The 27,627-nt window shown below is 44.0% G+C and overlaps 1 protein-coding gene and 1 long non-coding RNA gene across 2 annotated transcripts in view; one reads left to right on the top strand and one right to left on the bottom strand.

The window, feature by feature from the left end:
* The window catches only part of LOC141980528 (uncharacterized), a 51,269-nt gene extending 24,356 nt beyond the window's left edge, over positions 1-26,913 (bottom strand). Inside the window, exons 1-2 of the long non-coding RNA XR_012637573.1 lie at positions 26,847-26,913; positions 23,363-23,471 (exon numbers count right to left, since the gene is read on the bottom strand). This is a non-coding gene — a long non-coding RNA (uncharacterized LOC141980528). The remainder of the gene's footprint in view (positions 1-23,362; positions 23,472-26,846) is intronic.
* The window catches only part of ANO4 (anoctamin 4), a 282,834-nt gene that overhangs the window by 170,307 nt on the left and 84,900 nt on the right, over positions 1-27,627 (top strand). The window contains exon 8 of the mRNA XM_074941819.1: positions 5,114-5,245. Within this exon, the coding sequence (XP_074797920.1) occupies positions 5,114-5,245 (132 nt within the window). The remainder of the gene's footprint in view (positions 1-5,113; positions 5,246-27,627) is intronic.

Here is a 27,627-nt window from a genome sequence, read left to right as displayed (position 1 = left end):
TGCCTTAGCAATCCTTTATCCCATACCTATAGGGTTCTCTGCAGCCCCCCCAAGGGGTTTCAGTCCTTCTGCCCTTGGTGCAGGGTATCTCACAGCCTTTCTTCTAGGAGCTGTGTCTGAATCCTGGCAAGTTCCCTAGCAACCTGCCACCATCCTTGCTCTATTTCAGAAGAAACTTCCTGTACTCCCTGCAGGTCTCCCTCACTATATGAACATCTTATAGGCGGTCCCACCTTCAAGCTGTTGTCATGTGATCCTTGGTCACATGACGCAGGTACAGGCCACAGCTTGGTAGCTTAAGCCCTTACAGGCACAGCTCACACTGTGACAGGATCCAAATGAGGGGATCCCAACATAGATCTGCACACCTCCTGTCAGCCTCCATATTTCTTACCCAGAAATCATTCCTTCGGTGGGGAGGAGACCAGACAGCCCATTTTCCTCTTCCAGGAGGTTGGGGTAATAAGTATCTGTTTTGGCCAAGAGGGAGTTACCGGAAATGGAGAGTCACAGGTGAGGCTGGGATAAATTTGGGAAAGGATCTGAACTTTGAAATGATAGCTGAACTAAGTCGCTGAGCCTTTAGATGGTCACCTGTAAGTCCTGCAATGTTTTTGAGAAAGTAGCTCAGGAGAGGGACGTCAGTTAATTTTTCTTACGTGATTTTTCCCTGCCTTTTTTTCATTATGGTTTATATTGCTCTAAAAGGCACAGTAATCCACACATAACTAGCTAGAATGAATTATTTCTTTGTAGGTAGCTGTGTGTGCTTCTCTGTTTTCCAAATTCTATCCACTTAGGGCTCAATTCAGCAAAGCACTTAAGCACATACTTAAAGTTAATCACTTGCTTAAGTCCTTGCTGAATCAGGGCCTAAGTGGACTTCTATTCTTGCGTGTTCCCACATCTGAAGCTCAAGCCATAGTGAACAGTGATTTCTGGTGAAGAATCCTAGAAATTAGAAATGTGGAAAGTTCTGCTATATTATGCCATCCAGTCCATTTCCCAGCCAATTACAGATATGTCAAAAAGAAGCTTTCTCTGGTCATGCTAGCAGCTAGTCTCAGCTGGAGTGTATCCATTGCATATCTTACCTCTCTACTTCTAAAAACTGTTTTAATGTTCTGTATCATTTTAAATTTTCAGTTTTCCACTGTTTCACGGTATGTCTACACTAGAGCTGGAAAATGTAAATTCCAGCATAAGTAGATATACCTGCACTAGCTGCACTAAAACCAGAAGTGTAGCTTCAGTGACGTGGGCGGCAGGATAGTCTATCCACCTCGAATGTGTACCTATGGTCTTGAACGGAACCATACTCGGGATGGCTGGCCCCTTCCGCTGCTCATGCTGCCACAGCTACACTTCTGTTTTTAGCACACTAGCTCAGACCTAGTGTGGGTATGTTTGCTTGAGCAGGATTTTATACCTTCCAACTCTAGTGTAGCCATGCCCTCAGAATCTTTCCAGATCCTCGATACCCCATTTTGGGAAAGGATTATTACTATGTTGTATTCTTCTCAGTATCGCCTACTGTTCCACATGGCATGTAGTGAGAGCTACCCGGTTGATATGTGTAATGCTAATGAGCCATAGATTAGCCTCAAAAAAGCAATGAAACACAACACATTTTAACTCTTCTTGTCTGAGTGTTGAATGAAGGGCAGTGTTTGTTAGTGTCAACCCTTTGCCTCCCCCTGCTTTTTTGAGGGAGTGAGAGAGCGAGCAAGCAGCGTGAAGTAAAATCCTGCATCAGTGGCTGGTGGCCATGCTAAAGCAGCATGAAGGCATCTTCTAAGAGTCTGATCCTTTTGACTGTCAGAGGAGAGAGAGTGGCAATATATTCTAGACCTGTTGGAGCATGCATCCTCTTGAGAGCTCTGAGTCATCAGGGAAGGAATGAGTCCACTGAGCATGCCAAGGAATCGGAACCTTATGAATGACAAACCGATCAAATTCCAAACGTGCTCAGTGTGAAGTCAACATGAATAATTTATTGTAAGCCCTGTGTGTGCTGAGATAAAGCTACAGCAGACATATCTCGAATGTGCACATTGTCTTACAAGATGAATGAGGAGAGGATTGCAGATTAATGAGCTTTCTAATACTCTTGAAAATCCAGATGATTTTACTCAATTTATAAGCATGAAACTGGATGCTTGAAGACATTTGTGTTGTCCTCCTCCCACCCCACATTGTCATTAAACTAACACAAAATGTAGTACTATTGGGTCCGGTTTTCCCCTGCAGGAAAAGCTGCAGGTCAAAGGAGATTAAATCCTGTGAGGGAAAACTTCCCTGCTATCGTCTTGGGATACCCCTCTGACCTTGCAAACAATGTGCATGAAGTGCAAGGCCTTCTGTGTGGAGGCTCTGTGCTGCCACAGTAGATATAGCTCTTGCAGCTCTAACCCTATTTCTTGGCAGTTTGGTGCCAACGTACCCCCACTGGGGAGGAGGGTGTTACAGAAAAATAACACATCCCCTGAAAAATCCCTGACAAACTCCTGTTTAAGACTCAGATACTTCTCCACTTCTGTCCTGGGTCAGCAAGTAAAAATGCTGGTCACCTTAAGTAAGGGTGAGGATGGCTTGGAATAAAAGTGCTGTCCCCGCAGGCAGACCCTATTAATTTAGAAGAACAATTAATAACGATAAACTTGTCCGCTAAAACTTAGTGGGCACTAAAGCTGGGGAAGTTATTTTCAAAACCAATTCAAATATTTAATGTATCCCTTTTTCCCATTTTGAAAATTGCGTCTAAACAGATCTCAGTTTTCCCATATTGATTTGTTTGTTCAAGATTATTCAATGAATGTTTTAGATGAACATATTTCAGCCTGTGGTCAGTGCTTAATTTGTGCTGGGGCTTGCTGAGGCTGACCCCCGCCAACGCTAGGGTTGGCAGTTCATAGCCCCAGCACCTTGGGGCTCCTGGCCAGCAGCTGCCGCTTTCTGGCCGCCCAGCTCTGAAGGCAGCGCCGCTGCAAGCAGCAGCACAAAAGCAAGGGTGGCAATATCATATCATGCCACCCTTACTTCTGCACTGCTGCTGTCAGTGGTGCTGCCTTCAGAGCTTGGCACCTGGTCAGCCGCCACCAGTCTCTGCCCACCCAACTTGGCACCTCCTTTGTTACAAATTAAACACTGCCTGTGTTTTGTTCATGAACTAGTCACTGCAAGTATTGCTTTGAGTATTTGAGATTCACCATTTGAGCTGATCACATGGTATTGTTACTGTAGCCTAATTGGATGAGTGTAGTTCTTAGGGTATGCCTATCCTGGAGCTGGAAGGTAGAAATTCCAGCTCGAGCTGACATATCTATGTTAGCTCTGATCAAGCTAGCACACTACAAATAGAAGCATAGTCACAGAAGTACGGGGTCGGTATGGGCTTGTCGCTGGAAGTCCGAGCCCATCTGAGACCAAAGGTACGTAGCTGGGTGGCTCGCCCATCCTGCTGCTCTTGCTGCTGCAGCTACACCTTTATTTATAGTGGGCTAGCTCTGTCAGAGCTAATGTAGGTGTGTCTGCTCCAGCTGGAAATGATACCTTCCAGATCCATTGTAGAATCAAGCTTTCAGTGCAAACATGCACGATTTAAGAATTTAAAATTTATATTCTGTGAATATTCTTCTATGTTCACTTAAAATTTCCTGTTCTGGCAAGCAGTCCTAATGGTAAACTCGTTCACTAGAATACTCACAGAAAGAGAACATGCAAGACACACAAACACAGGCAGAGTAAATGTGTTTAAAAATTTGATCCAGTGTTTGTGAATAATGGTTTGTAGTACTTACCTACCTTTAGAGAAGACACAAAAGTGACTCCAGTTTCAGAATTGAGGAGCCGAGGATGAAAATTGCTATTTTTTTCTGTTCTGAATGGGAATTTGAAGTAATTTTCTCACATTCTCAACTACTTCAGTAGGAATATCTGAAACCCTTCTGACCAGAGATGACATCAGAGAAATCTCAATAACATTTGTTTGGGTTGTGGAGTTAGTTAGCTGATTTTTGATTGGAGGAGAAGAGGCAGATAAATTTCCAAACTCTGGGCTTCACCCAACAGTCACTGAAACGAATGGAAGGACTCCCGTTGACTTCGGATGGTGTTCGATCAGGCCCTCTGCCCCTGTCTAGCAAAGACTTACCCAGTACTTAACTTTAAGTATACAAATAGTTCCATAAATAGGATTATTCACATGCTTAAAGCTAAAGCCTTTGCAGGATTGGGGCCCATGTCTTTTACACCCAGGAAGTAATAGTGCAGATGCTAAGGTGTTAAGCGCTCTTGAGAAAGCAAAACATGTTTTGCAAGGCAAATTTCTTATCTGTGTTTTCTCTGTAGCATTTTTGTTTGGAGTTGGTTTTGATTTAGAATGTTACCCCCAATCATCTATAATTCTTCTCCTTCCCTTGGTGACTGTGTGTATCTTTGAATGAGTGCATTGCAGATAAACCCAGCCTTTTTTACCTGCTTGGCCTCTGTTTGTTTTTACCTGCTGAAGTGAGATTATTAACTGCAAGAACTGGCTTTGCTGTCAGCTCTCAAACCGTGCGCTTTGAGTAGTGTGATTTGATAAAGTGTGCAGTACCTCAAGATGTTGCAGTTGAAACAAATAAATGAAGTGGTTTGTTTTGATTCCTCCTATGTGATATATGAGTCTGTGGTAAATAGCAATGAAAATTTTTTATTTTCCTGGGGTTCTGTTGCCAAAGCTTTCTGTCCTGGTCTCTGCAATCCTAATGTTTACTTGTCCTGAGTGTAGAGTGTCAGTCAATTCCCATATATAGATTAAGCTTTCTGAAAAGCCAGGAAATGAAAGCTTAGAGAGTTGCCAAGAGTTTACTGAGCTTTGTTACGATTTGCAGAGTCATGTACTGTAAATAAGAAGACGCTGCTCTACCAGATTCTGGTTATTCATAATCTGAGTACACTTTGGCTCAAAAATGTCATATTTGGCTTCTTAGTAACCGTTAATTCTGAAGTCTCCTTATTTGTGGGGGGGGGAGTTGTAAGTAAAATCTCTCTTTGGCTGATTATAATGTAATGGATAAGCAGGCACTGCTTGTTCTCTGTCTCATTTGATTTTACCTTTTGTGTACTGCAGGATTGAGAGACAAATCAGCAGGTTTCGAGGATGGTTACCTAGAAAACCTATGAGACTGGACAAGGAGACACTGCCAGACCTGGAGGAGAATGACTGCTATACTGCCCCTTTCAGTCAGCAAAGGATCCATCAGTGAGTATTTTATGATTTAGTTTAAATGCAAGGCAAAACTATACTACCAGATTAATCCTGACAAAGCCAAAGCTCAGTATATATATTTAGGAATATATCCGTGTAGTTTCTTGCCATATCATGAGGGTCCACACAGACCACTGAAATAGCAAGAAGTCTGTCTACGTTTTGGAGGGCTTGTCTAAACAAACACTTAGTTTGAGGCAAGCTGGGGTGTAAATCTACAATGCATTAATGTCCTGTGCACTGCATGTCCCTGTGGTCCCTCCTATTGTTCACTAAGGGTATGTCTGCACTGCAGTTAGACACCCGCAGCTAGCTTGTGCCAGCTGACCTGGGCTCGCAGGACTTGTGCTGCAGGGCTGTTTAATTGCAGTGTAGACTCTTGGGCTCGGCTGGAATCTGGGCTCTAGGACCCTGTGAGGTGAGAAGGTCCCAGAGCTCGGGCTGCAGCCCTAGCTGGAATGTCTACACCGCAGTTAAACAGCCCCACGGTCCGGGAACTTGTAGTGTGTGGCAGCAGGGTCTACATGAACACTGCAAGCTTGCGGGGTAGATTTATACCCCAGTTTGCTGCAAACTAAGTGTTCATGTAGACAAGCCCTGAGTGTTAACATCCAATCCAAACTCAATGGAAATCAATGGAAATATTCCCTTTGATTTCAGTGGGCTTTCAATCAGGCCCCTATGTAAGTAACTGACTTCAGTTCCCATAATAGCATCTAGGGCCAGATTTATAAAGGTATTTAGGTGCCTAAAGATGCAGGTAGATGCCTGGTAGGATTTACAAAAGCACCCAACTCCCATTGAAAGTCACTAGGAATTAGGCACAGACTTATTTTCTATACCTATTCAGAGAGTACCAAAAATATATCTGTTAGAAACTATAGTAACTGAGCCTGCATAGGAGACACAACAACCCTTTTCTTCTGTTTACTTTATGCCAAACAAAGGGTAAAGTGCAGCTGTGCTCTGAAAAGAGACCATGTAGATTATGGCACCTTCTTACACAGCAGATCTATGCCCTGTACATACTCAAAGTCAGATCTGCTTACATCAGTGACCAAAATACATTTGTATTGCTTTTTATTGCTGTTAGCACTGCAGAGCAAACACAGCTCTGGAAGAGAGCCGAGTTTTCTTTGTTTGTTTGTTTTCATTGTGCACCATCAAAAGAATTGTTTGCTAAATTCCAGTTTCAGAGCCAGTCAGTTCTACCTGTGCACATGTATGAAAAGCCATAGTATTGCACAGATGTCTCTCAGGGCATAGGTTGGCCTGTAGACCGATGTATAAGAAGGAAAGAAGATTTTTTTAATGTTGTTACTGATATAATACTGAGGCAGCCTGCACTCCTTTCCCCTGTGTATGCTGTGACCTGACATGATTCTTGCACTCCCCCATTTCCTATCCTCTTTGTTGTTCCAGTTGATTCCCCCTCATTAGGCACCTTCTGAAACTGAATGAGTTGCTATTAAATATTCTGTTAGTGAAATGTGTGTTGGCTTTTTAATTGTTCTGGGAATTTCATCCCATGTAGGTGAACAGGGCTTTTTTTAGGTGTTTTTAAATAATTTTCTCATTGGCTGTAGAAAACAAGTGTTGACCAATTGGAAGTGTAAAGCTGAAAGGAAGTACTTTAGTAGCGTAAATGAAAAACCAAGGAATTGTGTATACAATTGAGTAAGAGATGCCCTCAGATTAAAAATCATTTGGTGTAATACTAGAAAGTGCTTCTCACAATATGCTGTATTTGGAGATTTTCCTGGATTTAGGTCTAGTCTACCTAGGGAAATGTATTGGAATAATTATGCCAGTATAAGTGTCCACATGGGGAGTTATAGTGGTGTAACTAGAGGGCTATAATTATACTGGTATAATTATGCCAGAAAAATTTCCCCAGGTAGACAAACCCTTACTTAGCTCACACATATATAGCTATGCACTGGCCAATACTTCCAGCCCATGATCTAGCAGTGCACTTTCCTGTGTTTGCATTGGCGACGTGTTGTTTGGCAATGCGTTGGAGCCTCTCACAGCACTGACCGGCTGCACTGGAGGCTGGAGATGTGTGAAAGTATGGAGGTGAAATTGATACACTGGATAAAGAGAAGAATGTGTCAGATTCCAGGCTGTTTTGAAACCTCACCTTTCTACCTTAAGGACCATTCACTGATGTTGTACCTTCAGGGTTGCACTCCTTACTGAGAGCTGTCCCAGCACTAGCTGGCTTACAGGCTAGGAAGTATTTTGTTTAGCATAGTGCTAAGGCTTCTCTGGGTATCATTATGGTAGCACCTAGGATTTGTCGGGAACCATAAGGGCAAAAAAGACAGACCCAGCTCCAGAGAACTTACGTTCTAGGTGTCAGTCTAGGGTTGCCAGGTGTCCAGTTTTCAACCGGAATGCCTGGTCGAAAAGGGATCCTGGCGGCTCAGGTCAGCACCGCTGACCAGACCATTAACAATCCGGGCAGCGGCGTAGCGGTGGTAAGGCAGGCTCCCTGCTTGCCCTGATTCTGAGCAGCTCCTGGAAGCAGCAGCATGTCCTCCCTCCGTCTCCTACACGTAGGGGCAGCCAGGGGGCTCTGCACACTGCCCCCGCCCCAAGCACCGTCTTTGCAGCTCCCATTGGCTAGGAACCGCGGCCAATGGGAGCTGCAGGGATGGCGCCTGCGGACAGGGCAGTGCACAGAGCCACCTGGCTGCGCCTATGCATAGGAGCTGGAAGTAAGCTGCTTGAGGTAAGCGCCACCTGGACCCTGCACCCCTGAATCCTTCCCACACCCCAACCCCCTGCCCCAGCCCTGATCCCCCTCCTGCCATCCAAACCCCTCGATCCTGGCCCGGAGCACCCTTCAAACCCCTCATCCCCAGCCCCACCCCAGAACCCGCACCCCCAGCCAGAGCCCTCGCCCCCCGATGTCACAACCCCCTGCCCCAACCCTGATCCCCCTCCCATCCTCTGAACCTCTCATTCCCAGCCCAGAGCACCTGCACCCTCAGCCGGAGCCCTCAGCCCCCCACATGCCCCAACCCTCTGCCCCAGCCCTGATCCCCCTTCTGCCCTCCGAACCCCTTGGTCCCAGCCTGGAACCCCCTCCCACACCCTGAGCCCCTCATTTCTGGCCCCACCCTGGAACCCACACCCTAGCCCCCTGCCTCAGCCCAGACCCCCTTCTATAGTCTGAACCCCTTGGCTCCACCCCAGAGCCTCCTCCTGTACCCCAGTCTCTCATCCCTGGCTCCACCCTGCAGCCCCAGCCAGAGCCCTCACCCCCTCTTGCATTCCAAACCACTGCCTCAGCCTGGAGCCTCCTCCCTTGGCCTGACTCCGAAGTCCTCACCCCCTCCCACACTCCAATCCCCTGAGTTGGCCCAGTGAAAATGAAAGAGTGAGTGAGGGTGGGGAGAGTGAGCAATAGAGGGAGGGGGGATGGAGTGAGCAGGGGGCGGAGTCTCAGAGAAGGGGCGGGGCAAGGTTGTTCATTTTTGTGCAAGCACAAAGTTGGCAACCCTGTGTCAGTTGGAATGCAAGCATGCACAGAAGAACAAAACAGACAAATGGGCTGGGAGTGGGAGGTAACAATAAAACAGAGTTTAGCAAAAAAGGTGGAAGTCTTAGCTCACCACTTGCCTAACTAAGACTTCTGCTGTTCCGCTAAACCCTGTTTTATTGCTGTGTCATCCTCCCAACCCATCCCAGCCTATTGCTCTATTTCATTTTCCTGCTAAGTCTTGTGTGGCACCTAAACTGTACATTTTCTGGGGCAGGGACCTCATTGGTCAAGATGCCCAAGAGATAAAAATATTACTTTGTTTACTTTTGGCTGGTTTACTTATCTGCCAAGTCCTGAGTTCCAGAATCTGTGATGTCAATGCTAAAGCTGATGACATAATTAACATCTAAAGCAGTGTAAACAGTGAAGCGAATGTACTAGTACAGGGATCGGCAACCTTTGGCTCTCGGCCCACCAGGGAAAGCCGCTGGTGGGCCAGGACGGTTTGTTTAGCTGCAGCGTCTGCAGGTTCAGCCGATCGCAGCTCCCACTGGCCGCGGTTCACGGTTGCAGGCCAATGGGGGCTGTGGGTAAGGCGGCCAGCACATCCCTCAGCCTGCACCGCTTCCTGCAGCCCCCATTGGCTTGGGACGGTGAACCACAGCCAGTGGGAGCTGTGATCAGCCAAACCTGCAGACGCTGCAGGTAAACAAACCGTCCCGGCCAGCCAGCGGCTTTCCCTGGTGGGCTGCGTGCCAAAGGTTGCCAATCCCTGTACTAGTAGCTGTTGACATTGAGGTCATTGGCGTCATCAGATGCTGCAGGAGAGACATGGAACCTGAACTCATATTTTCAGTTAAAAAGATGTACAGTTTCCTTGTAAAATGCATTAGTTTATATTTTTTTAGTGGACACGTTCTGTATTTAGAATATCTAGCATTTTTTTAAAGAAGCATTTCAGTTCACTTTTAAACTATGTAGATCATTACCCACCTTTCACAGGAAACTCAATCCAAAAGTTACACAATTTCAAATTTGAGCACTAGAACTACAATTGGTGGTGTACTTTACCCATAAACCACTTCCTTAGTTTTAGTTTGCTTGAGTCAAATGACTCCTTAAATTAATTATGTAGTATACTAGAGCAATTTACCCAGGGGCCAGGTGGATTCTCCATCACTGACCATTTTTAAATTGAGATCGGATGTTTTTCTAAAAGCTGCGTTCTAGAAAGTATTTGGAGGAAGTTCTATGGACTGTGTCAAGGTTCCTCCCCCACTCTGAACTCTAGGGTACATATGTGGGGACCTGCATGAAAAACCTCCTAAGCTTATCTTTACCAGCTTAGGTCAAAACTTCCCCAAGGTACAAAATATTCCACCCTTTGTCCTTGGATTGGCCGCTACCACCACCAAACAAATACTGGTTACTGGGGAAGAGCTGTTTGGACACGTCTTTCCCCCCAAAATACTTCCCAAAACCTTGCACCCCACTTTCTGGACAAGGTTTGGTAAAAAGCCTCACCAATTTGCCTAGGTGACTACAGACCCAGACCCTTGGATCCTAAGAACAATCCTCCCAACACTTGCACCCCCCCCCCCTTTCCTGGGAAATGTTGGATAAAAAGCCTCACCAATTTGCATAGGTGGCCACAGACCCAAACCCTTGGATCTGAGAACAATGAAAAAGCATTTAGTTTTCTTACAAAAAGACTTTTAATAGAAATAGAAGTAAATAGAAATAAAAAAAAATCCCCCCTGTAAAGTCAGGATGGTAGATACCTTACAGGGTAATTAGATTCAAAACATAGAGAACCCCTCTAGGCAAAAACCTTAAGTTACAAAAAAGATACACAGACAGAAATAGTTATTCTATTCAGCACAATTCTTTTCTCAGCCATTTAAAGAAATCATAATCTAACACGTACCTAGCTAGATTACTTACTAAAAGTTCTAAGACTCCATTCCTGATCTATCCCCGGCAAAGACAGAATATAGACAGACACACAGACCCTTTTGTTTCTCTCCCTCCTCCCAGCTTTTGAAAGTATCTTGTCTCCTCATTGGTCATTTTGGTCAGGTGCCAGCGAGGTTACCTTTAGCTTCTTAACCCTTTACAGGTGAGAGGAGATTTCCTCTGGCCAGGAGGGATTTTAAAGGGGTTTACCCTTCCCTTTATATTTATGACAGACTGTGTTATAGAGGAGGTCAGACTAGACGATCATAATGGTCCCGTCTGGCCTTGGAATCTATGAATCCATGAATATTTACTGTTTAGCTGAGAAGGGAGGAGCAAAATAGATATGGGGAGTTGAGGGGCAAAATTAATTGCTGGTCATGGGGACTGGCAGATTTGGGGGTAAACACCTTTAAATCCCGCCTGGTCAGAGGAAAAACCCTTTCACCTGTAAAGGGTTAAGAAGCTAAGATAACCTTGCTGGCACCTGACCAAAATGACCAATGAGGAGACAAGATACTTTCAAAGCTGGAGTGGGGGGGAAACAAAGGGTCATCTCTGTCTGTGTGATGCTTTTGCCAGGACCAGAGCAGGAATGCAGGTAAGAACTCCTGTTAAGAGTTAGTAAGCAATCTAGTTAGATATGCGTTAGATTCTGTTTTGTTTAAATGGCTGATAAAATAAGCTGTGCTGAATGGAATGTATATTCCTGTTTTTGTGTCTTTTTGTAACTTAAGGTTTTGCCTAGAGGGATTCTCTATGTTTTGAATCTGACTACTCTGTAAGGTATTTCCCTTCCTGATTTTACAGAGGTTTTTCTTTTACTTTTTCTTTAATTAAAATTCTCTTTTAAGAACCTGATTGCTTTTTCATTGTTCTTAAGATCCAAGGGTTTGGGTCTGTGTTCACATATGCAAATTGGTGAGGATTTTTATCAAGCCTTCCCCAGGAAAGGGAGTGTAGTGATTGGGGGGGATATTTTTGCAGGGGGAGACATTTCCAAGTGGGCACTTCCACTGTTGTTTTTGTTAGACACTTTGGTGGTGGCAGCATAAAAGTTCAAGGACAAAAGGTAAAAGTTTGTACCTTGGGGAAGTTTTAACCGAAGTTGGTAAGAATAAGCTTAGGGGGTCTTTCATGCAGGTCCCCACATCTTTACCCTAGAGTTCAGAGTGGGGAAGGAACCTTGACAGGGGATGATAGACATCCCCCCACACATGTTTTTTTCAGACCACTTTAAGCACTATGTGTAACTCCATTGACTTTTAGAGCTACTCCTGTTTATACCATTGTGAGAACAGAATCAGGAGATTTGTTCTGTTGGCTTTCTTTAGATGTTCATTATAAATTTCACCAGGAAAAAAAAAAGCATTCATGAAGTATCAGGGATTGGTCAATAAGAGAATTAATTATTTCTCTTTCATCTCGAAATACTATTATGTGTAGTGGTCTCATGCCTAACTCTTCATAGTAATTCTTCAATATATATACAACATTGATAATGATACATTCTGTGGTCAGCAATGGCCTGTCCTAGGAAGCAGACCAAAGCTGAATGAACATTCAACCAGAATATTGTGTGGCATGCTAATAAACATACGCTTCCATATCAGATTGGCAGAGCTTCAGCTGTCAGTGTTATCAGCCTTTCACCCCTAAATCTGTCATCAGTTTTTTTTAATGAAAGAGAAAAAGTTACAAGTTAAAGTGAATTTAACATGCAGGTTTCAAACCTGGCAGGTCCTCAAGTGCCATTTTGGGAACAGAGAAATGAGCATTTATTGACGTATTGGGGAGCGAGGAATGGAAAGCTATCATCTTAGAAATGTTATGGTAACTTAGCTATTTGTTTTTCAGTGCTAAGGTGTGCCAGATGAATTTTCACACTGTGTCTAGCTGAGTCAACTCAAGTAAATTTGCTAAAGTACTTATACAAAACCGTATGTTCATCAGGGACAAATTCTGCCCTCACAAGTGAACGGGCTCTCCCATTATTTTCAATGGGAGTTGTATGTGCCCCCAAGGGTAATATTTGACCAACTTGTTTCTGCTTGTAGGTGGTTTTAGTTGGTGGCAGAGGGAAAGGTTCGCTGAGTGTTCAAAATGGGTGAAATTCACTCCACTTGCAAAAAGCCAGGTGCAGGTGCCACTTCAGCCTATGGCTTGGAATAGCAGCCATATCTCCTCCACTCCTGTTGCATAGTGTACTGGTACAGAACTGCGACCACCGCTACCCTCCCTCCCCTCCCCAGACCAATAGTAACATTGACTTGCCATGCCAACCTTGCAGTGGGGAAAGGCTCTGGCAGCTCCCTGCTGCTTAGAGCCTTTCCCCACTGCAGGGAACAACTCCACCAGCTCCCCACTGGTGGCACCCTCCCCCCACTGTAGGGAAAGTGGTGAGCAGCTGAGAGCTGCTGAATGCTTTCACCCTCCATTGCTGCTGAAACCTTTCCCCACTCCCTCCCCCCACCATAGGCTTTCACTGACATATGTAGCTACACACCACGGCGTGTTTGCAGCCTGATTTTCTCTGTGCTGTGTCGCTACACATACCCTACAAGCTGCCGCCAGGGGTGTGTGGTGTAGACGTAGCCTAAGCATCCCTTCCAATGATTCAAGGTGTCTTTATTCAACTGATTCCTTACCCAACATGAGCTCCAGTGCAACAGTGTGGCTAGCTAGACTAACACAAACCTTGGATGTATAAACAAGGGAATATCAAATAGGTGTGAAGAGGTCATATTATCTGTTTGTGGCTGGGCTGTCACAGGGCGTCACTGGCTGTTTAAGAGGGAAGAGGCCAGTGTATCTGTGACTGGTCAGTTGACCCCCAGTTAAGCTTAAAAGAGGCCACCTGAAAGGAGGAGGTGCCTGAAGGAAGACAGAAGGGGGCAGGCGAGAGCTGCCTGAGAGGAGGCTGAAATAGTCAGGACGGGCAGGTAAGAGCTGCCTGGGAGCAGAGAAGAGATGGATGGAGCAGCAGCGAGTTGCCCACGGAAAAGAGCTGCAGGAAACCAGCAGGAGAGCAGTAACTGTGAGCTGCTGGAGATGAGTGCTGAGAAGGGGGACGTGGATCAGCATTCACATCGCATTCCCTGTCAGTAACCGGCCCACGCTGGGGAAGCGAATGATCCAACCAGCGGATCAAATTTGGTGATGAATCCTGGTCACATGCCACCTGCAGCACCTTGCGCATATGCTAAGAAGAAGTGCTGAAGAAAACTGTTGGGAGGACTGTCTAAGCTGGAGAACGCTGCCAAGCTGCAGAACGGCTCATGCACAGTGGCCCCGATGAATGAGGGGAAGAACCAGTGTGTGGTCGCTGTAGGCAGGCCCCAGAAGCAAGGGCTTGACTCTGGAGAGAAGTCCCAAGGAGCATGGGGATTCAAAGGCAAGGAGGCCTTGGGAGTGTAACACACTGCAGGGAGCCCTCTGACAGAAGACCTGAATGGAGGACTGTGGGAGGAGCCCCAGGACAAAGGGTTGGTCCTGGAGGGAGGTTCCCCTGAGCAGGGGTAGGACTCACAGGCAAAGAGGCCTGGGGGAGTGTAACGCTGCAGAGACCCCTCTCGTGGGAGGCATGTCTTGGGGCTACAGACGAAGACCCATGAGAGAGAAGCAGGTCTTGGAACTCTAGGTAGGAGGCCTGAAGAGTGGGGGCCCTGGAACAGGGCCTACAAGAACTGGGACAGAGTAGTAAATGACTCTCAGGTGATTGACCTGGGAATGAAAGGCGATTGAAGAGCTGCTGCATTGTAAACTTGTTTTACTTTGTGGTTTTGAGAGGAACTGTTGTCACTATGATGGAGCTGCACTTGTGGTGCAGGGTGTGGCACTTGTATGAATAAAAGGGTTTGAATTTGCCACTGGGAGAAACAATATTCCTTTGGGTGGGCCATATAAAGGGGAAACTGAGGCAGATGTATGTGTGTCGTGTCATGGCATGGCCAGCTGCAGGAGGGTGCCCAAGCAGGGGTCACTCAGTGATGGGCACTGAAGAGACCACTAATGGAATACTATGTCCAGTTTTGTTTAAAAGGATGTGGAAAAATTGGAGAAGGATTCAGAAAAGAGCTACAAAAATGATTTGAGGTCTGGGAAACCACTCTTAACAGTGAGCAACTTAAAGAGCTTAATATATTTAGCTTATTGAAGAAGGGTTAAGAGGCAACAAGTTCATGGTCTAAAAGTACCTACACAGGGAGAAGATAGCTAATACTTCAGCACTCTTTAATCTAGCAGACTGAGAAATAATAAAATCCAATGGCTAGAAGTTGATTACAAAAATTCAACTGGAAAAAAGGTGAATGTTTTTGTAATCATCTGAGCAAGGGATGTGATAGATTCTTCATCACTTGAACCTAAAATTGTTGGTCTCAATACAGGAATTACTAGGGAGGTTCTATGACCTTTGTAACGCAAGCGGTCAGACCAGATGATGATAATGGTCCCTCCATCCTTAAAAGAAATGGGCTGGTGTAAATCAGTGTTGCTCCAAGAATCTGGCCTTACGAATCCCTGAAACAACACTAGATGGCAATGCAACAAAACGCTTATAAATCCTGTCTCAGAAAATATAAATACACAACAATTGCATTTTGAAATGAGAATTTCACTTAATTATCGTGCTCACTGGTCACACTCACTGTAGTTAAGGTTGTAGAACAGTTATCTGATCAGCCTGATTTTATATGCTTATAATTTTCTGAAATATTTATCTTTTTGAGCTGAAATTTTTCATACTTAATTTCTGCCTGAAAGCGGTTTTGTTATTTTCTTTCTTTCTTCTTGCTTCAAGTTCCCTTTGGCTGTGTTTGAGTTCATCAAGGGTGGAGAAACAAATCAACATTTTCCTATTTTTTAAATTCTAGTTACACTTTTCATATGCAGGTCTGCAGCAAAAATATGGCTAAAATTTGAAGCTTGAAACTTGGTGTGGACATAGTCTTCATTGGTGATGGGTTCACCAAGTGACAGGCATTTTAGAAATGCCGGGATGGATAGATTATTTCTGCCACAGTTCAGGGCAACGACACCTGTATTTTTCCTCAGTGGTACAGCAAGGGCACCCACATTTGGCTTCCAGCTCCCCACCTGTTGCCTCCCTTGGGTAGAGAGATGCATGTCTTTAATTTCCGACTGGAGCATTCGCAGGCTGAAAAGTTCCCTTGTCTTCATTGTGTAATTCCCAGCACAGACAGGTTGCCTTAAAACACCTGATTGCTTTCTTTTCAGAGACAGATAACAGTGTAATTGCTACAGATATAAGTTACCACCCAGTTCTTTTTAAGCAAGCCTACTTTATTCTTAAGGTACAAAGCATTAAGGAGAAAACATTAAAAACAATAAAAGAACCTATGCGCATGCTAATAAGTTTACCAGAGTTCATCCCAACTCTTACATGGACTGTGGCAAGTGACATCTTTTAATACCCCACTGTAGGGGCATCTTTGTGGTTGCAAGTTTGTCAGAGCTTCAGCTCAGAACAAGTTTCAAAGGGTTGGTAATGAAGGAAGTACATTAGCATCGCCCCTCCCTACTAGAGAAGCTGTAGCGTCGCGGGGGGGGAAGCAGCCGCTCCCCCCTGAGCACAAGCGGTGCCTTTTTAATTTATAGGCGCCTTTTTTAATTTTTACTCCCCCGGTGGCGCCCCGGGTCTTCGGTGGCACAGGCCTTCACCTGCTCCAGCTCGGCAGGGGCCTTCACGCGCTCCAGGTCTTCAGCGACATTTCGGCGGCAGGGGCCTTCAGTGCCGCCGAGGACCCAGAGTGCTGCCCGGTGAGTACAAGCGGGTGGCAGCTTTTTTTCTGTCAGCTGCCCCTGTTGGCTCCACCTAGCTATGCCACTGTAGCGAAGGTACATTCAGTGCCCCAACAACACATACACTATTGCATTTTTAGTACAATATACCCCAAAGGTGTTAACCCTAATTCAGTATGGCTTAATTTAACTCAGTAAAGTTATCTTAATTCCATAAGGTTTGTTCAGTCTATTACAAGATATTGACAGTCTATCACAATGTTTTGCTTTGTTTGGGGAGAAAAATACTTAAAATACTCCTATGCTAAGATATTAGCAGATTGTAAGCAAGGTCTTTCCCCTTTCTGAACGTCACAGCACGCTCTTCCTTGAGTAAAGGCCCAGGCTGGGAGAGGAATGTATGAGAGAGGCTTTAAATACACACTGCTAAATCCGCAAAAACCTGACAACAGCGACAGGAGAAAAGAGCAGATCTCAAGATTTTTAAGGTGTGACTACAATTTTTGCAGTGTAGCCTAAGCTTTTATTGTGAAGGCATATCTCACGGTGTGCATCATAAAACTGTCAATAGTGAAAGCATTCAAATCTCCTCCTCCTTTCCAAGTAGCAATAATGGGGAAGGGGGAATCTCCGAACTAAAGGGAAATTGTTCTATTCAGGCAAGGTTTTTTAGAAGTTCTGGGAAGCAAAAGGGGAAATATAGAAAATAATAATCTGGCCACTAGGTGTCCCTGTCCTTCAGAGGTTTTGGTTCATAAAGGGTCTTTTTGTGCAGGCAATAATTTTTCTGAAGACTGTCGGCTATGGGAATGTTCACTACACAAGATCTGAAATAATTTTTCGTTCAGAGATCACAGTAATTCATTGTTATTACATTAGATCTTAGCTATATTTTTAAATGCGTTGCTGCTCAGCTGGGAATGGAAACTATATTAATTAGCTGTGAATTTCTAACACTCTACCTTCTGGTTAGGAAAAATCTCTATGCAGCAATTTTGAGCATTTGAGCTATGTGTCAGGATTTGTTTTTTCCTTTCCCCTTCTTTCAAAGAAAAATATGGAAACAATTCAACTTCTCATTAGAGATTTATCTACCATATAATTGGATAAAACACTAAAAATAGTAAATGGAAAATAGTTCCATGTGCAATCATACCACCTCAGGCTGAGGAGGGCTGTGCTGGAACAATATCTAGATAGCTGAAAATGTTGCAGTTTTTTGCAGTGTGTTGTAGCTGTAGAGGTACTAGGATATGAGAGAGACAAGGTAGGTGAGGTAATATCTCTCTTATTGGACCAACTTCTTTTAGTGGAAGAGACAAGTTTTCAAACTTCACAAAGCTCTTTTTTAGGTCTGGAGAAGGTAACCAGATTGTCTAAGCTAAACACAAGTTGGGACAGATTGTTGAGCATAAGGGGTTCACACTTGCTGTAGGAGACCACTTAAAATGAAGTGTGTAATTAAGGGTTATCAGGCAGCGGGGTGTGTACAAACTGTTGTAATGAGCCGTAAAACCAGTGTCTCTGGTAAGTCCATGTTTTTCAGTGTCTAGAACAGTTAGGAACTTAAGTTCCCAGGCTCATCTTTTGAAGGTGTTGTGCAGGTTTACTTTGAGGACTGACGGGTCAAATGTGGAGTGATTGCTTTGTGAAAAGTGTTCACTCACACATGATATGGTATTTCTGTCTGTCATCATTTTGCTGTGCAAGTTCATTCAAGAGTGTAGTGATTGTCTGGCTTCACCCACATAGTTGTTGTGGGTCATTTGATGCACTGGTTGAGGTACACCACGTTTTAATGGGCATGCATAGTGCCCGTGGGTCTTTTTTTAAACAGCAATATTCAATATCTTCCATAATTGTTAGCAGTGTTGTTGTAGCCATGTTGGTCCCGGGATGTATGAGAGACAAGGTAGGCGAGGTAATATCTTTTATTGGACTAACTTCTGTTGGGATAAGGGATGAGCTTTTGAGCTTTACAGAGCTCTTCTTCAGGTCTGGTGAAGGTAACCAGTGTCTAAGCTAAATTTGAGTTGTGACAGATTGTTAAGCATAAGGGATTCACATGTGCTGTGGAAGACCATTTGTTGTAACTTGTAGATACTTATTTAAATAAGCATACTTATGTATCCCTGAGTTCAAAGGACTTATTTTCATTTCCACTAAGTTCCCTTGAGGTATATAAGAATCCAGCCCCACGTCTTTGTCAAACTTCCAGAGTCTCTCCCTCTCTCTGGGTGCAATCCAACTCCTTTTGAATCTATGGGACTTTTTCCACTGACTGCAGTTGGGCACTGGATTGGGCCATCTAGTGCCTCTACAGTACATTGCATTACAGTGCCTCTGAGAGGTGGAGTCACTTCTCTCTCTCTCAGCATCACTGTTGAGTCTGTTATAGTTTAGCTTATTTTGCTGTTTTGAAGAGACCATCCCACATGGCCATTCCTGTCACAAAGTCATCTTTTGTATCAGCCTATATTTCCAATCCAGTAAAGCATTTCATTACATGGCTAGGATTAAGTTGAATAGGGATAGCTGCTGAATTGGGGCCATAGGCAATATTTTGTTAAATTTAATGTCTTTAATTCATCTTAGTATTCTTATTTCTTTTTATATACCTCCTAGAACATACATGCAGAATAGTATTAGTATTTGTGTTCGTATTATTTGTCTTTATGGTATTGTTAACTGTGTTCTGGACCCCCCTCAGCAATTTTGAAATATGGATCCAGTCAAAGATTCCTTGCTAACATCACAAGTGTGGATAGTGTGGTGTATTTCTCTTTCTTTTATTCTCTCCCCCACCCCCCAATTATTTTTTAATCTCTTGTTGTCTCCTATTTAACCAAAAGGTTTGCATGATGGTAAGTCATAGCCTAGGCTCCACCCTCAGCTTTAACTCATGCCAAAGTGCAAATTGCCTTGTCTTGACTAGACTTTTACTAGGTTTTAGTTAGATTGAGCTGGCTTTCATGATCAAACGTCACTCCTTTAAAACTTAGTCAACACAAAGCCTGTTGGAGCCTATCTAGCCTAGAGAAGAAGATGGTGGTGTTACTTTGTTTTTTAACTGAGTTAGCGATCTTGAAGTAGCTAACCCCTTTTGAAACATCACTTGAGCTGCCTCCTAGCTCAACCCCTACCAGCTAACACAACTGTAAAGGTGTTCAGCTCCATCTAGGCTGTTAAGTGGTGTTTCAAAGCTCATGTCTGAATATTTTCAGTGTAACTCTTAGTTATGTATCTAGCATCAGGATATTACCGTGCTGGACACATTAGTAATGGAAATGCGTGTGACAACCCAGGCAGAAAAGGTTTTGGAAGAAGACCTCTGATTATTTTGATTGGGAGACTGTTACAGGCATTAAGGGTCAGCATGGAAGAATGCACAGAGTGAAGATTAAGCACAGTCGGCAAAAAGGCAATTAGGAGTAATGTTTGGGCATGGTGAACGGGCAGGATTGGATAAGTGATTGGGCCCAAAACTATAGGCATGCACCCTTGTTGGGTGTGTTTTGAAATGATGAGTTTCAGAGCCTTTATAATTTATCTGTGCTTACTCTTCGCCTTCTCTTGTCAGATCTCCCCTCCCCTCAAGAGGCTTGCTATGTCATCTCTGGCTGGATGGCAGTTGTCTGGTGTTTGCATATCATATACGAGAGCTGGTTGCCACAAGACATCAGTACTAATGCCTCACTTGCCAGCAGAAGCCATAATTGAATGTGGTTTCACAAAATTGCTATGACAAGTTCCTTGCCCTTCTCTGAGCAGTTGGCAATCTGTAGTTACACCTACTGAGCCCTTTGTATGTGATGACAGGGCACTTCCTCACCGTAGCGTCCAAATTGTGTTAAACTTTAATCATGCAGGATTGTGTCCATCTCTTTGTCTTGACATCTCTCTTATGCCATACGGATAGACCAGGGCATTTGGCTTTAAAATCCCTCCCGTTGTCTTGTGTTTATGCAGCCATCATTTATTCCTCTTTGATTTTTGTAAGGTTGGTCATATTTTTCCCTATGATGTTCCTGTTCAAAATCTTTGTGCACCCAAAACTGTAAACACTGCTTAATCATTTCATTGAATCCTTTCCAATTCTTGCGGTTTTATAAGCTGAAAAACTGTGCAGAAGCAGCAGATTTCACTAAAAACTGATAAACCACATCTCTGGTGAATGTTCCTGGGAAAACCAATTTAAATTTACGAGGCGCGGGTGGCGGGGGGAGACCTTATTACTTTCAAGAAGATGCACTGCTGTGGCTTGACACTTTGCAGTGATGTGCCTGCTTGGAAATAGGCAAAGAAACTAACACATGCCCAAAAAACCCCAACCCCTTGCTACCCACAGCTGGGAGTTGTCAAAGGGAACATTTTTTTTTAGATAAATGTATAAGGCCTCTGGTATTTCATACTTTGCACACAATGGAAATGCACAGGCAGGAGCAATGATATACCTGCTTCAAAATGGCAAAATATGGTGCATATTGCGATTCTCACTTTATACTTGCAGGACTATGTTGCTTATGATGATAGTATTTCTGCCTCTGCTGGTCCAGTAGTAAGGGCTGCTGTTGCCCCACCCCAAAAATAAATGATAGTAACTAGTTAGTAGGGGTATATTTTCAGGAACAGTGGAGGGAAGGCCCTTTCCCCGTAATAAGGGAAAGCTTGTTCCCTTAATATACAGCTTTCTTAGTTACAAGGATTACTAGCTCACAGTCTAAGAGCTGAATGTCTGCAGCTTCCGTTGCTTTTAATGGAAGTTGTGGATGCTCAGCATCTCTTAGGTTCAAGCCATCTGACTAGAGCTGCTAGTCCTTGACTACTAATGGAATGTGTTTAGATTCCACTCTGGTTAGCATCATTGGTTTGACTTGAATACCTAATGTTTGGGGTGCCCTGCCAAAGAAAAGCTGGTAAATGCAGGAACGTTAGTGTTTAAATTGTTTGTCTCTTTGGTTAATAGAAAATATCCGGTTCTTTGTTTCCCCCAGATAAGTTCAAAAATAAATTAAAGAAAAAAGGAACAAAATCTGCCCCCAGGTACCTGCACAGAACTTCCATTGAGTGAGAGTTAAATACACTCATCTGAGAGCAGAATTTGGCCCCAAAGTGTTTGCACAGTGAAAGTTTACAACCTGAAAAGTTCCCAAAACAGAATGTATCAAAAGGAATTAATTGGGTGCTTTGCTCCTGTTGCCTTTGCATTAGTTTGAGACCATTCTTTAGATGACAGTTGGCTTTACTGCCTTTATTCTGCCTTGTTAGCTGTGGCAAGATAGTTTGATATCTCCAGTTCTGAGCCTAATTAAGAAAGCTACCAATTTCATTTCAGAGCAATTAACCTACTTTTGTGCCATATAATGTAACAAATACAAGAGCAATATGTTTCAGCTGTATGACATTTTCCAAAATGGGCTTTAATTAAGGACTGGTATCTTTGCTCATCTGGGTAGTCTCATTAACCTCAGCTGGAGTCTGCATATGAGCAAGGACTACACACAAGGTCTGGGTTGTAGGATCAGGCTAATGGATTTAAACTCTGTGGGCGTGGACGGCAGGTATAAGAGCCAAGGGGAGGCTAAGTCTCCCCAAACAGGATGTGATGCACCTCCCTTTGGAGGGGTGCCAGGCTGCTGCCTTTGGAGCACTGCCGCCAAAAGGGCACCCAAGATATGGCCCCACCACACTCCACTCAAGGCCCCGCTCCCACTCATCCTTTTCCGCCGTGACCCCGCCCATGCTGCTCCTCTTCCCATCCCCCCTCCACTTCTTCCCCAGAAGCCCCCTTCCCACACCTCTCCTGATGGGCCCCCCCGCGACCCTGCTGGGGGCAGAGAGGTACAAGTGGCAGGCAGGGGAGGGGTCCAAGCAGTGCAAGTAGCAGGAGGGGGACCTCAGAGGAGGGGGCCAAGCAGGAGCAGGGCCTGGAGCAGAGCTGGAGGGGGGAGGGGGAGATGGAGAGTGGGCAGGGCCTCAGGGGGAGGAGACCAAGCAAGGGCAGGGCCACAGTCTGGAGCAAGGGAGCAGGGCTATGATCTGGGTGGTAGTGCCCCCCCCTACTTCTAGGGAACTTCCAGTGCTTATAACCAGCCTCCCCAAATGTAGGGGTCATGCGCTGCCCATGTCTGTGGGGCAGAGACCTTGGCTCCATGCATGTCTATAAAATGCCTAGCATACTACACACATAATGTTAATTTTTAAATATATATATTTTTATATTATGAATAAGCAAATCAGTTGGGCTAAAATTAGAAGTTTATCCCAAATTTATAACAAACCTACCCTGAAGTTTTAATGAAGATCAAAGAAATTTATTGTTTAATAATCATAGTCAGGACTGCAAGAACAGAATTGCTGAACAAATGCTGTTCTCTAGGCATTTATAATGCATCTGAAGGCAGAAGGGGCTAGAAGTCTCTCAGGAGAGCTTAATCTTATGCCGTTTTCAGTTTAGTGAGGTGCTTATTAAGTTTAATGGATGCTTATTCAGACCAAATCTTGGAACTTTGTGAGGTTTATCCATCATGAATTGAAACATGTAGTATCGGGCGCTTCGGAGAGCATCCTGGAAATTCCTTTCAGATTTCAGCTCTAGCTCCATCCCTAAATGTTGTTCATAAAACAATCTTTAAATTTATTCCAAAGATACCAGTTCACCACTCAAATCAACAGAATAGCCACCCAAGAAGACCTATCTACTACAAAAAGTTGGGGACAGGTTCTATGCTGCACCTCACAAGAGGAGCAGCTCAGAAAGCATAATACATGAGAAAGCTGGCAGACCTGGCTTTAAACCACTTTTGTGCTGTCTAAATTCTAGGCTGAGTGGGGTCCGGTGTGATCCCTGGTACAAATTAGAACAGCCTAGGGGGTGCTCTAATTACAGCAGTCTTTACCTGTGTGTCACTGATGCCGTGTCACAGCTCAAAGCAGTCCAGAATTTTTGTAGCACTCAGCTTTACGGAGACTCCTCACTTCTGAGAGACATCCTCCATCTCTATGCGTCTGCTATGGGTTATGTGGGAGAACAACATAGAGCAATAAGACTATGTACTATGTAGGCCTGACACTGTTCCTGCCCTGGGGAAATTTTCTCCTGGATGGTTGTGGAGCCTTTATAACTCCTATATGCCACTGGAGTAATATATGAGGGAGTGAGAACCTAGTTCTGCTATAGGTTAGTATTCAAAGCAGTGTAGATCCCAACCACCCAAAAGTGAAATCTGGTGTGTGTATTTTTTAAACTGAGTGACACAGGCTCAGAATAAGATAAACGACAGAACATAGTGGAGAAATAAAACAGTAAAAAAAACCCTGAAATTATGGGAGGTTTTCTGTAATCAGAACAGTATCAGTTACAGCTTGACTAAATGGACTGAGTACATGTGTGGTATAACTCCAAATGTCTTAGCGGAATCGCTGTACCCGAGGGATGACGCCAGCTCCATGTCTTTTCAGAAACTATTTTCAGGAATGTTGGATTATTACAATCAGGAAATAGGGCTATGTATAGTAAATCACCTTCAAATAGGTGTGAACATGTATGTGTGTGGTGTGTACAGTAGTAGGTAAAAGGAAGCTCTGAAAGATATCTACATTGTAATAAGGCAAGTTCCAGAGACACACAGGCTGCATTTTAAGAGGGTGACACACATGCTATGGAAGAGGGACAGAGAGAGAACCATGGGTTCAACAAAATCACAATGAAGATTTCTGAATGCCTTAAAAATCGCTTTATTAGAGCTGATACTGTTTTGAAATTATTTTCCCATGCAGAGTTGTTGGGAGCAATTGACTGAGACCTGTGGTATTTTAGAGAGCCCCCATAATGTTGATTTAGGGTAAATAATGCTCCACATTTTGTTCAATGACTCTGCTAGCATGTCTTTTCCTGCACTTGGTACAGGGACGGACTGGGTCACCTGTTAAATTTTGTTCCATTTCTAACCTCTGCAGTTCTAGTCCCTGTGAAATTTAGTATCTTTCTCTGGTGTCACCAACATACACATTCAGATTGATTCAGCCAGTTCTAGAAAAGATGGGATTCTGCTAGATGATCAGCATTTCAGTATGTCGATGGAATTTTCATTTGTTTTTTCCTTCTCCACTCTCAGCAAGATAAATCAATACTCTTAATGCTACAGTTACTAAATTTTAAAATAAATGCAAGTAGCTAAAGCAAGGCATCCTTTGGAGCAAATAGTTGTTCAGCTCCTTTGCATATTCCACCAACATTCAGTTCTGTATCTTTTATACATCTTAGGCTGTGTCTACACTGCGCACCTTACAATGGCGCAGCCGTGCCACTACAGCCGCACCATTGTAAGGCACGCAGTGTAACCGCTCTTTGTCGCCAGGAGCTCTCCCAGTGACTGAATAAAACCACCCCCAGTGAGGCGTGATAGCTTCAGTGGCAGGAAAGCGTCTCCCACTGATGAAGCGCTATCCACACCGGCGCTTTTTGGTCGTTAAAACTTTTGTCATTCGTGGGGGAGGGGGTTTCACACCCCTGAGTGACAAAAGTTTTAACAACAGAAGTGCAGTGTAGACATAGCCTTGATTTTGGACGGTCATAATAATATGACATAGAAATGGTTATATAGAGAGCAGCTTTCAGTGTGCTTGCGCAGCCATTTAGGAACAATCTACGGTTGTATCACTACGTAGATTCATAGATTCATAGATATTTAGGTCAGAAGGGACCATTATGATCATCTAGTCTGACCTCCTGCACAACGCAGGCCACAGAATTTCACCCACCACTCCTACAAAAAAACCTCACACCTATATCTGTGCTATTGAAGTCCTCAAATCGTAGTTTAAAGACTTCAAGGAGCAGAGAATCCTCCAGCAAGTGACCGTGCCCCATGCTACAGAGGAAGGCGAAAAACCTCCAGGGCCTTCCAATCTGCCCTGGAGGAAAATTCCTTCCCGACCCCAAATATGGCGATCAGCTAAACCCTGAGCATATGGGCAAGATTCATCAGCCAGATACTACAGAAAATTCTTTCCCGGGTAACTCGGATCTTACCCCATCTAATAACCCATCACAGGCCATTGGGCCTATTTACCATGAATATTTAATTACCAAAACCATGTTATCCCATCATACCATCTCCTCCATAAACTTATCGAGTTTAATCTTAAAGCCAGATAGATCTTTTGCCCCCACTGCTTCCCTCGGAAGGCTATTCCAAAACTTCACTCCTCTGATGGTTAGAAACCTTCGTCTAATTTCTAATCTAAATTTCCTAGTGGCCAGTTTATATCCATTTGTTCTTGTGTCCACATTGGTACTGAGTTTAAATAATTCCTCTCCCTCTCTGGTATTTATACCTCTGATATATTTATAGAGAGCAATCATATCTCCCCTCAACCTTCTTTTAGTTAGGCTAAACAAGCCAAGCTCCCTGAGTCTCCTTTCATAAGACAAGTTTTCCATTCCTCGGATCATCCTAGTAGCCCTTCTCTGTACCTGTTCCAGTTTGAATTCATCCTTCTTAAACATGGGAGACCAGAACTGCACACAGTATTCCAGGTGAGGTCTCACCAGTGCCTTGTATAACAGTACTAAAACCTCCTTATCCCTACTGGAAATACCTCTCCTGATACATCCCAAGACCACATTAGCTTTTTTCACAGCCATATCACATTGGCAGCTCATAGTCATCCTATGATCAACCAATACTCCAAGGTCCTTTTCCTCCTCCGTTACTTCTAATTGATGTGTCCCTAGCTTATAACTAAAATTCTTGTTATTAATCCCTAAATGCATGACCTTACACTTCTCACTATTAAATTTCATCCTATTCCTATTACTCCAGTTTACAAGGTCATCCAGATCCTCCTGTAGGGTATCCCTGTCCTTCTCTAAATTAGCAATACCTCCCAGCTTTGTATCATCCGCAAACTTTATTAGCACACTCCCACTTTTTGTGCCCAGGTCAGTAATAAAAAGATTAAATAAGATTGGTCTCAAAACTGATCCTTGATGAACTCCACTGGTAACCTCCCTCCAGCTTGACAGTTCACCTTTCAGTAGGACCCGTTGTAGTCTCCCCTTTAACCAATTCCCTATCCACCTTTCAATTTTCCTATTGATGCCCATCTTATCCAATTTAACTAATAATTCCCCATGTGGCACGGTATCAAACGCCTTACTAAAATCTAGGTAAATTAGATCCACTGCGTTTCCTTTGTCTAAAAAAATCTGTTACTTTCTCGAAGAAGGAGATCAGGTTGGTTTGGCACGATCTACCTTTTGTAAAACCATGTTGTATTTTGTCCCATTTACCATTGACTTCAATGTCCTTAACTACCTTACAGTCATAATCATAGATGTGCAAAATAATTTCACACCTGCAAGGAAAATGGACAAACCTTTTTGCTGTCTTATCTGGGAAACGGGTAGAATGAACCCAGAGAAGGAATGTAAGCCTTTCAATGCAGGAGCTCAAGGTTAAGTTCAAGTGCAACTTGCTGTGTGAGTTGGTCTCAAAAGTGATTGCCATGGCGACTAGTATTCACTGCTACCCAGAAAGGGAGGCCTTGGAGAGGGAAGTCAGGCAAACATCAAATGGAAAAGATGAAAAAAAAATTGCTGAAATATTTTTTAAAAACCCACCAATCTGCTTTACACATGTCTTTGAGTTGATGTCTGTTATAGAACATGACAAATTAGCTGTGGCACAATGCCAGAGTTTAGGATACTGCAGTGAGAAGCAGAACGATTCTGCTGACTCATGTTGGTTTATGCTAGAAGCTAGATGTGGGGGGGGCTTATTTGCTCCAATCCAGGCTGTAAAGGGTTTGTGTGCCCCTTTGAAGAGGGGCAGAGAGAACTTGCACCTGAGGCCAGAAAGGAGAAACCTCAAAACAAGCCAAGCTTGGGTTGAGACTGAAGTTTTATGATCATTTAACAATAAAAGCAAATCCCAGGAAGTGGTAAACTTGAACAATAAGGACTTGTCTTCACTGCTCAGTGGCTTTATGTTACAGCACTAAAACCAGCAGTGTAGACGTTGTAGCATGGGTAGAACTTGGGCTCTCATGCCACCTCCCTGCCAGCTCCTGCCTGAGCCTGAAGGTCTCCACAGCTGTTTTTAGCTCTGTAGTGCAAGCCCAAGTTGGTGGACCAAGGCTCTGAGATTCGCTGCTGCCA

The sequence above is a fragment of the Natator depressus genome, chromosome 1 (genome assembly GCF_965152275.1).
Source record: "Natator depressus isolate rNatDep1 chromosome 1, rNatDep2.hap1, whole genome shotgun sequence".
NCBI lineage: Eukaryota > Metazoa > Chordata > Testudines > Cheloniidae > Natator > Natator depressus.
Note: the sequence above shows the minus strand (reverse complement) of the source record. Positions and strands in the feature narration are given on the sequence as shown.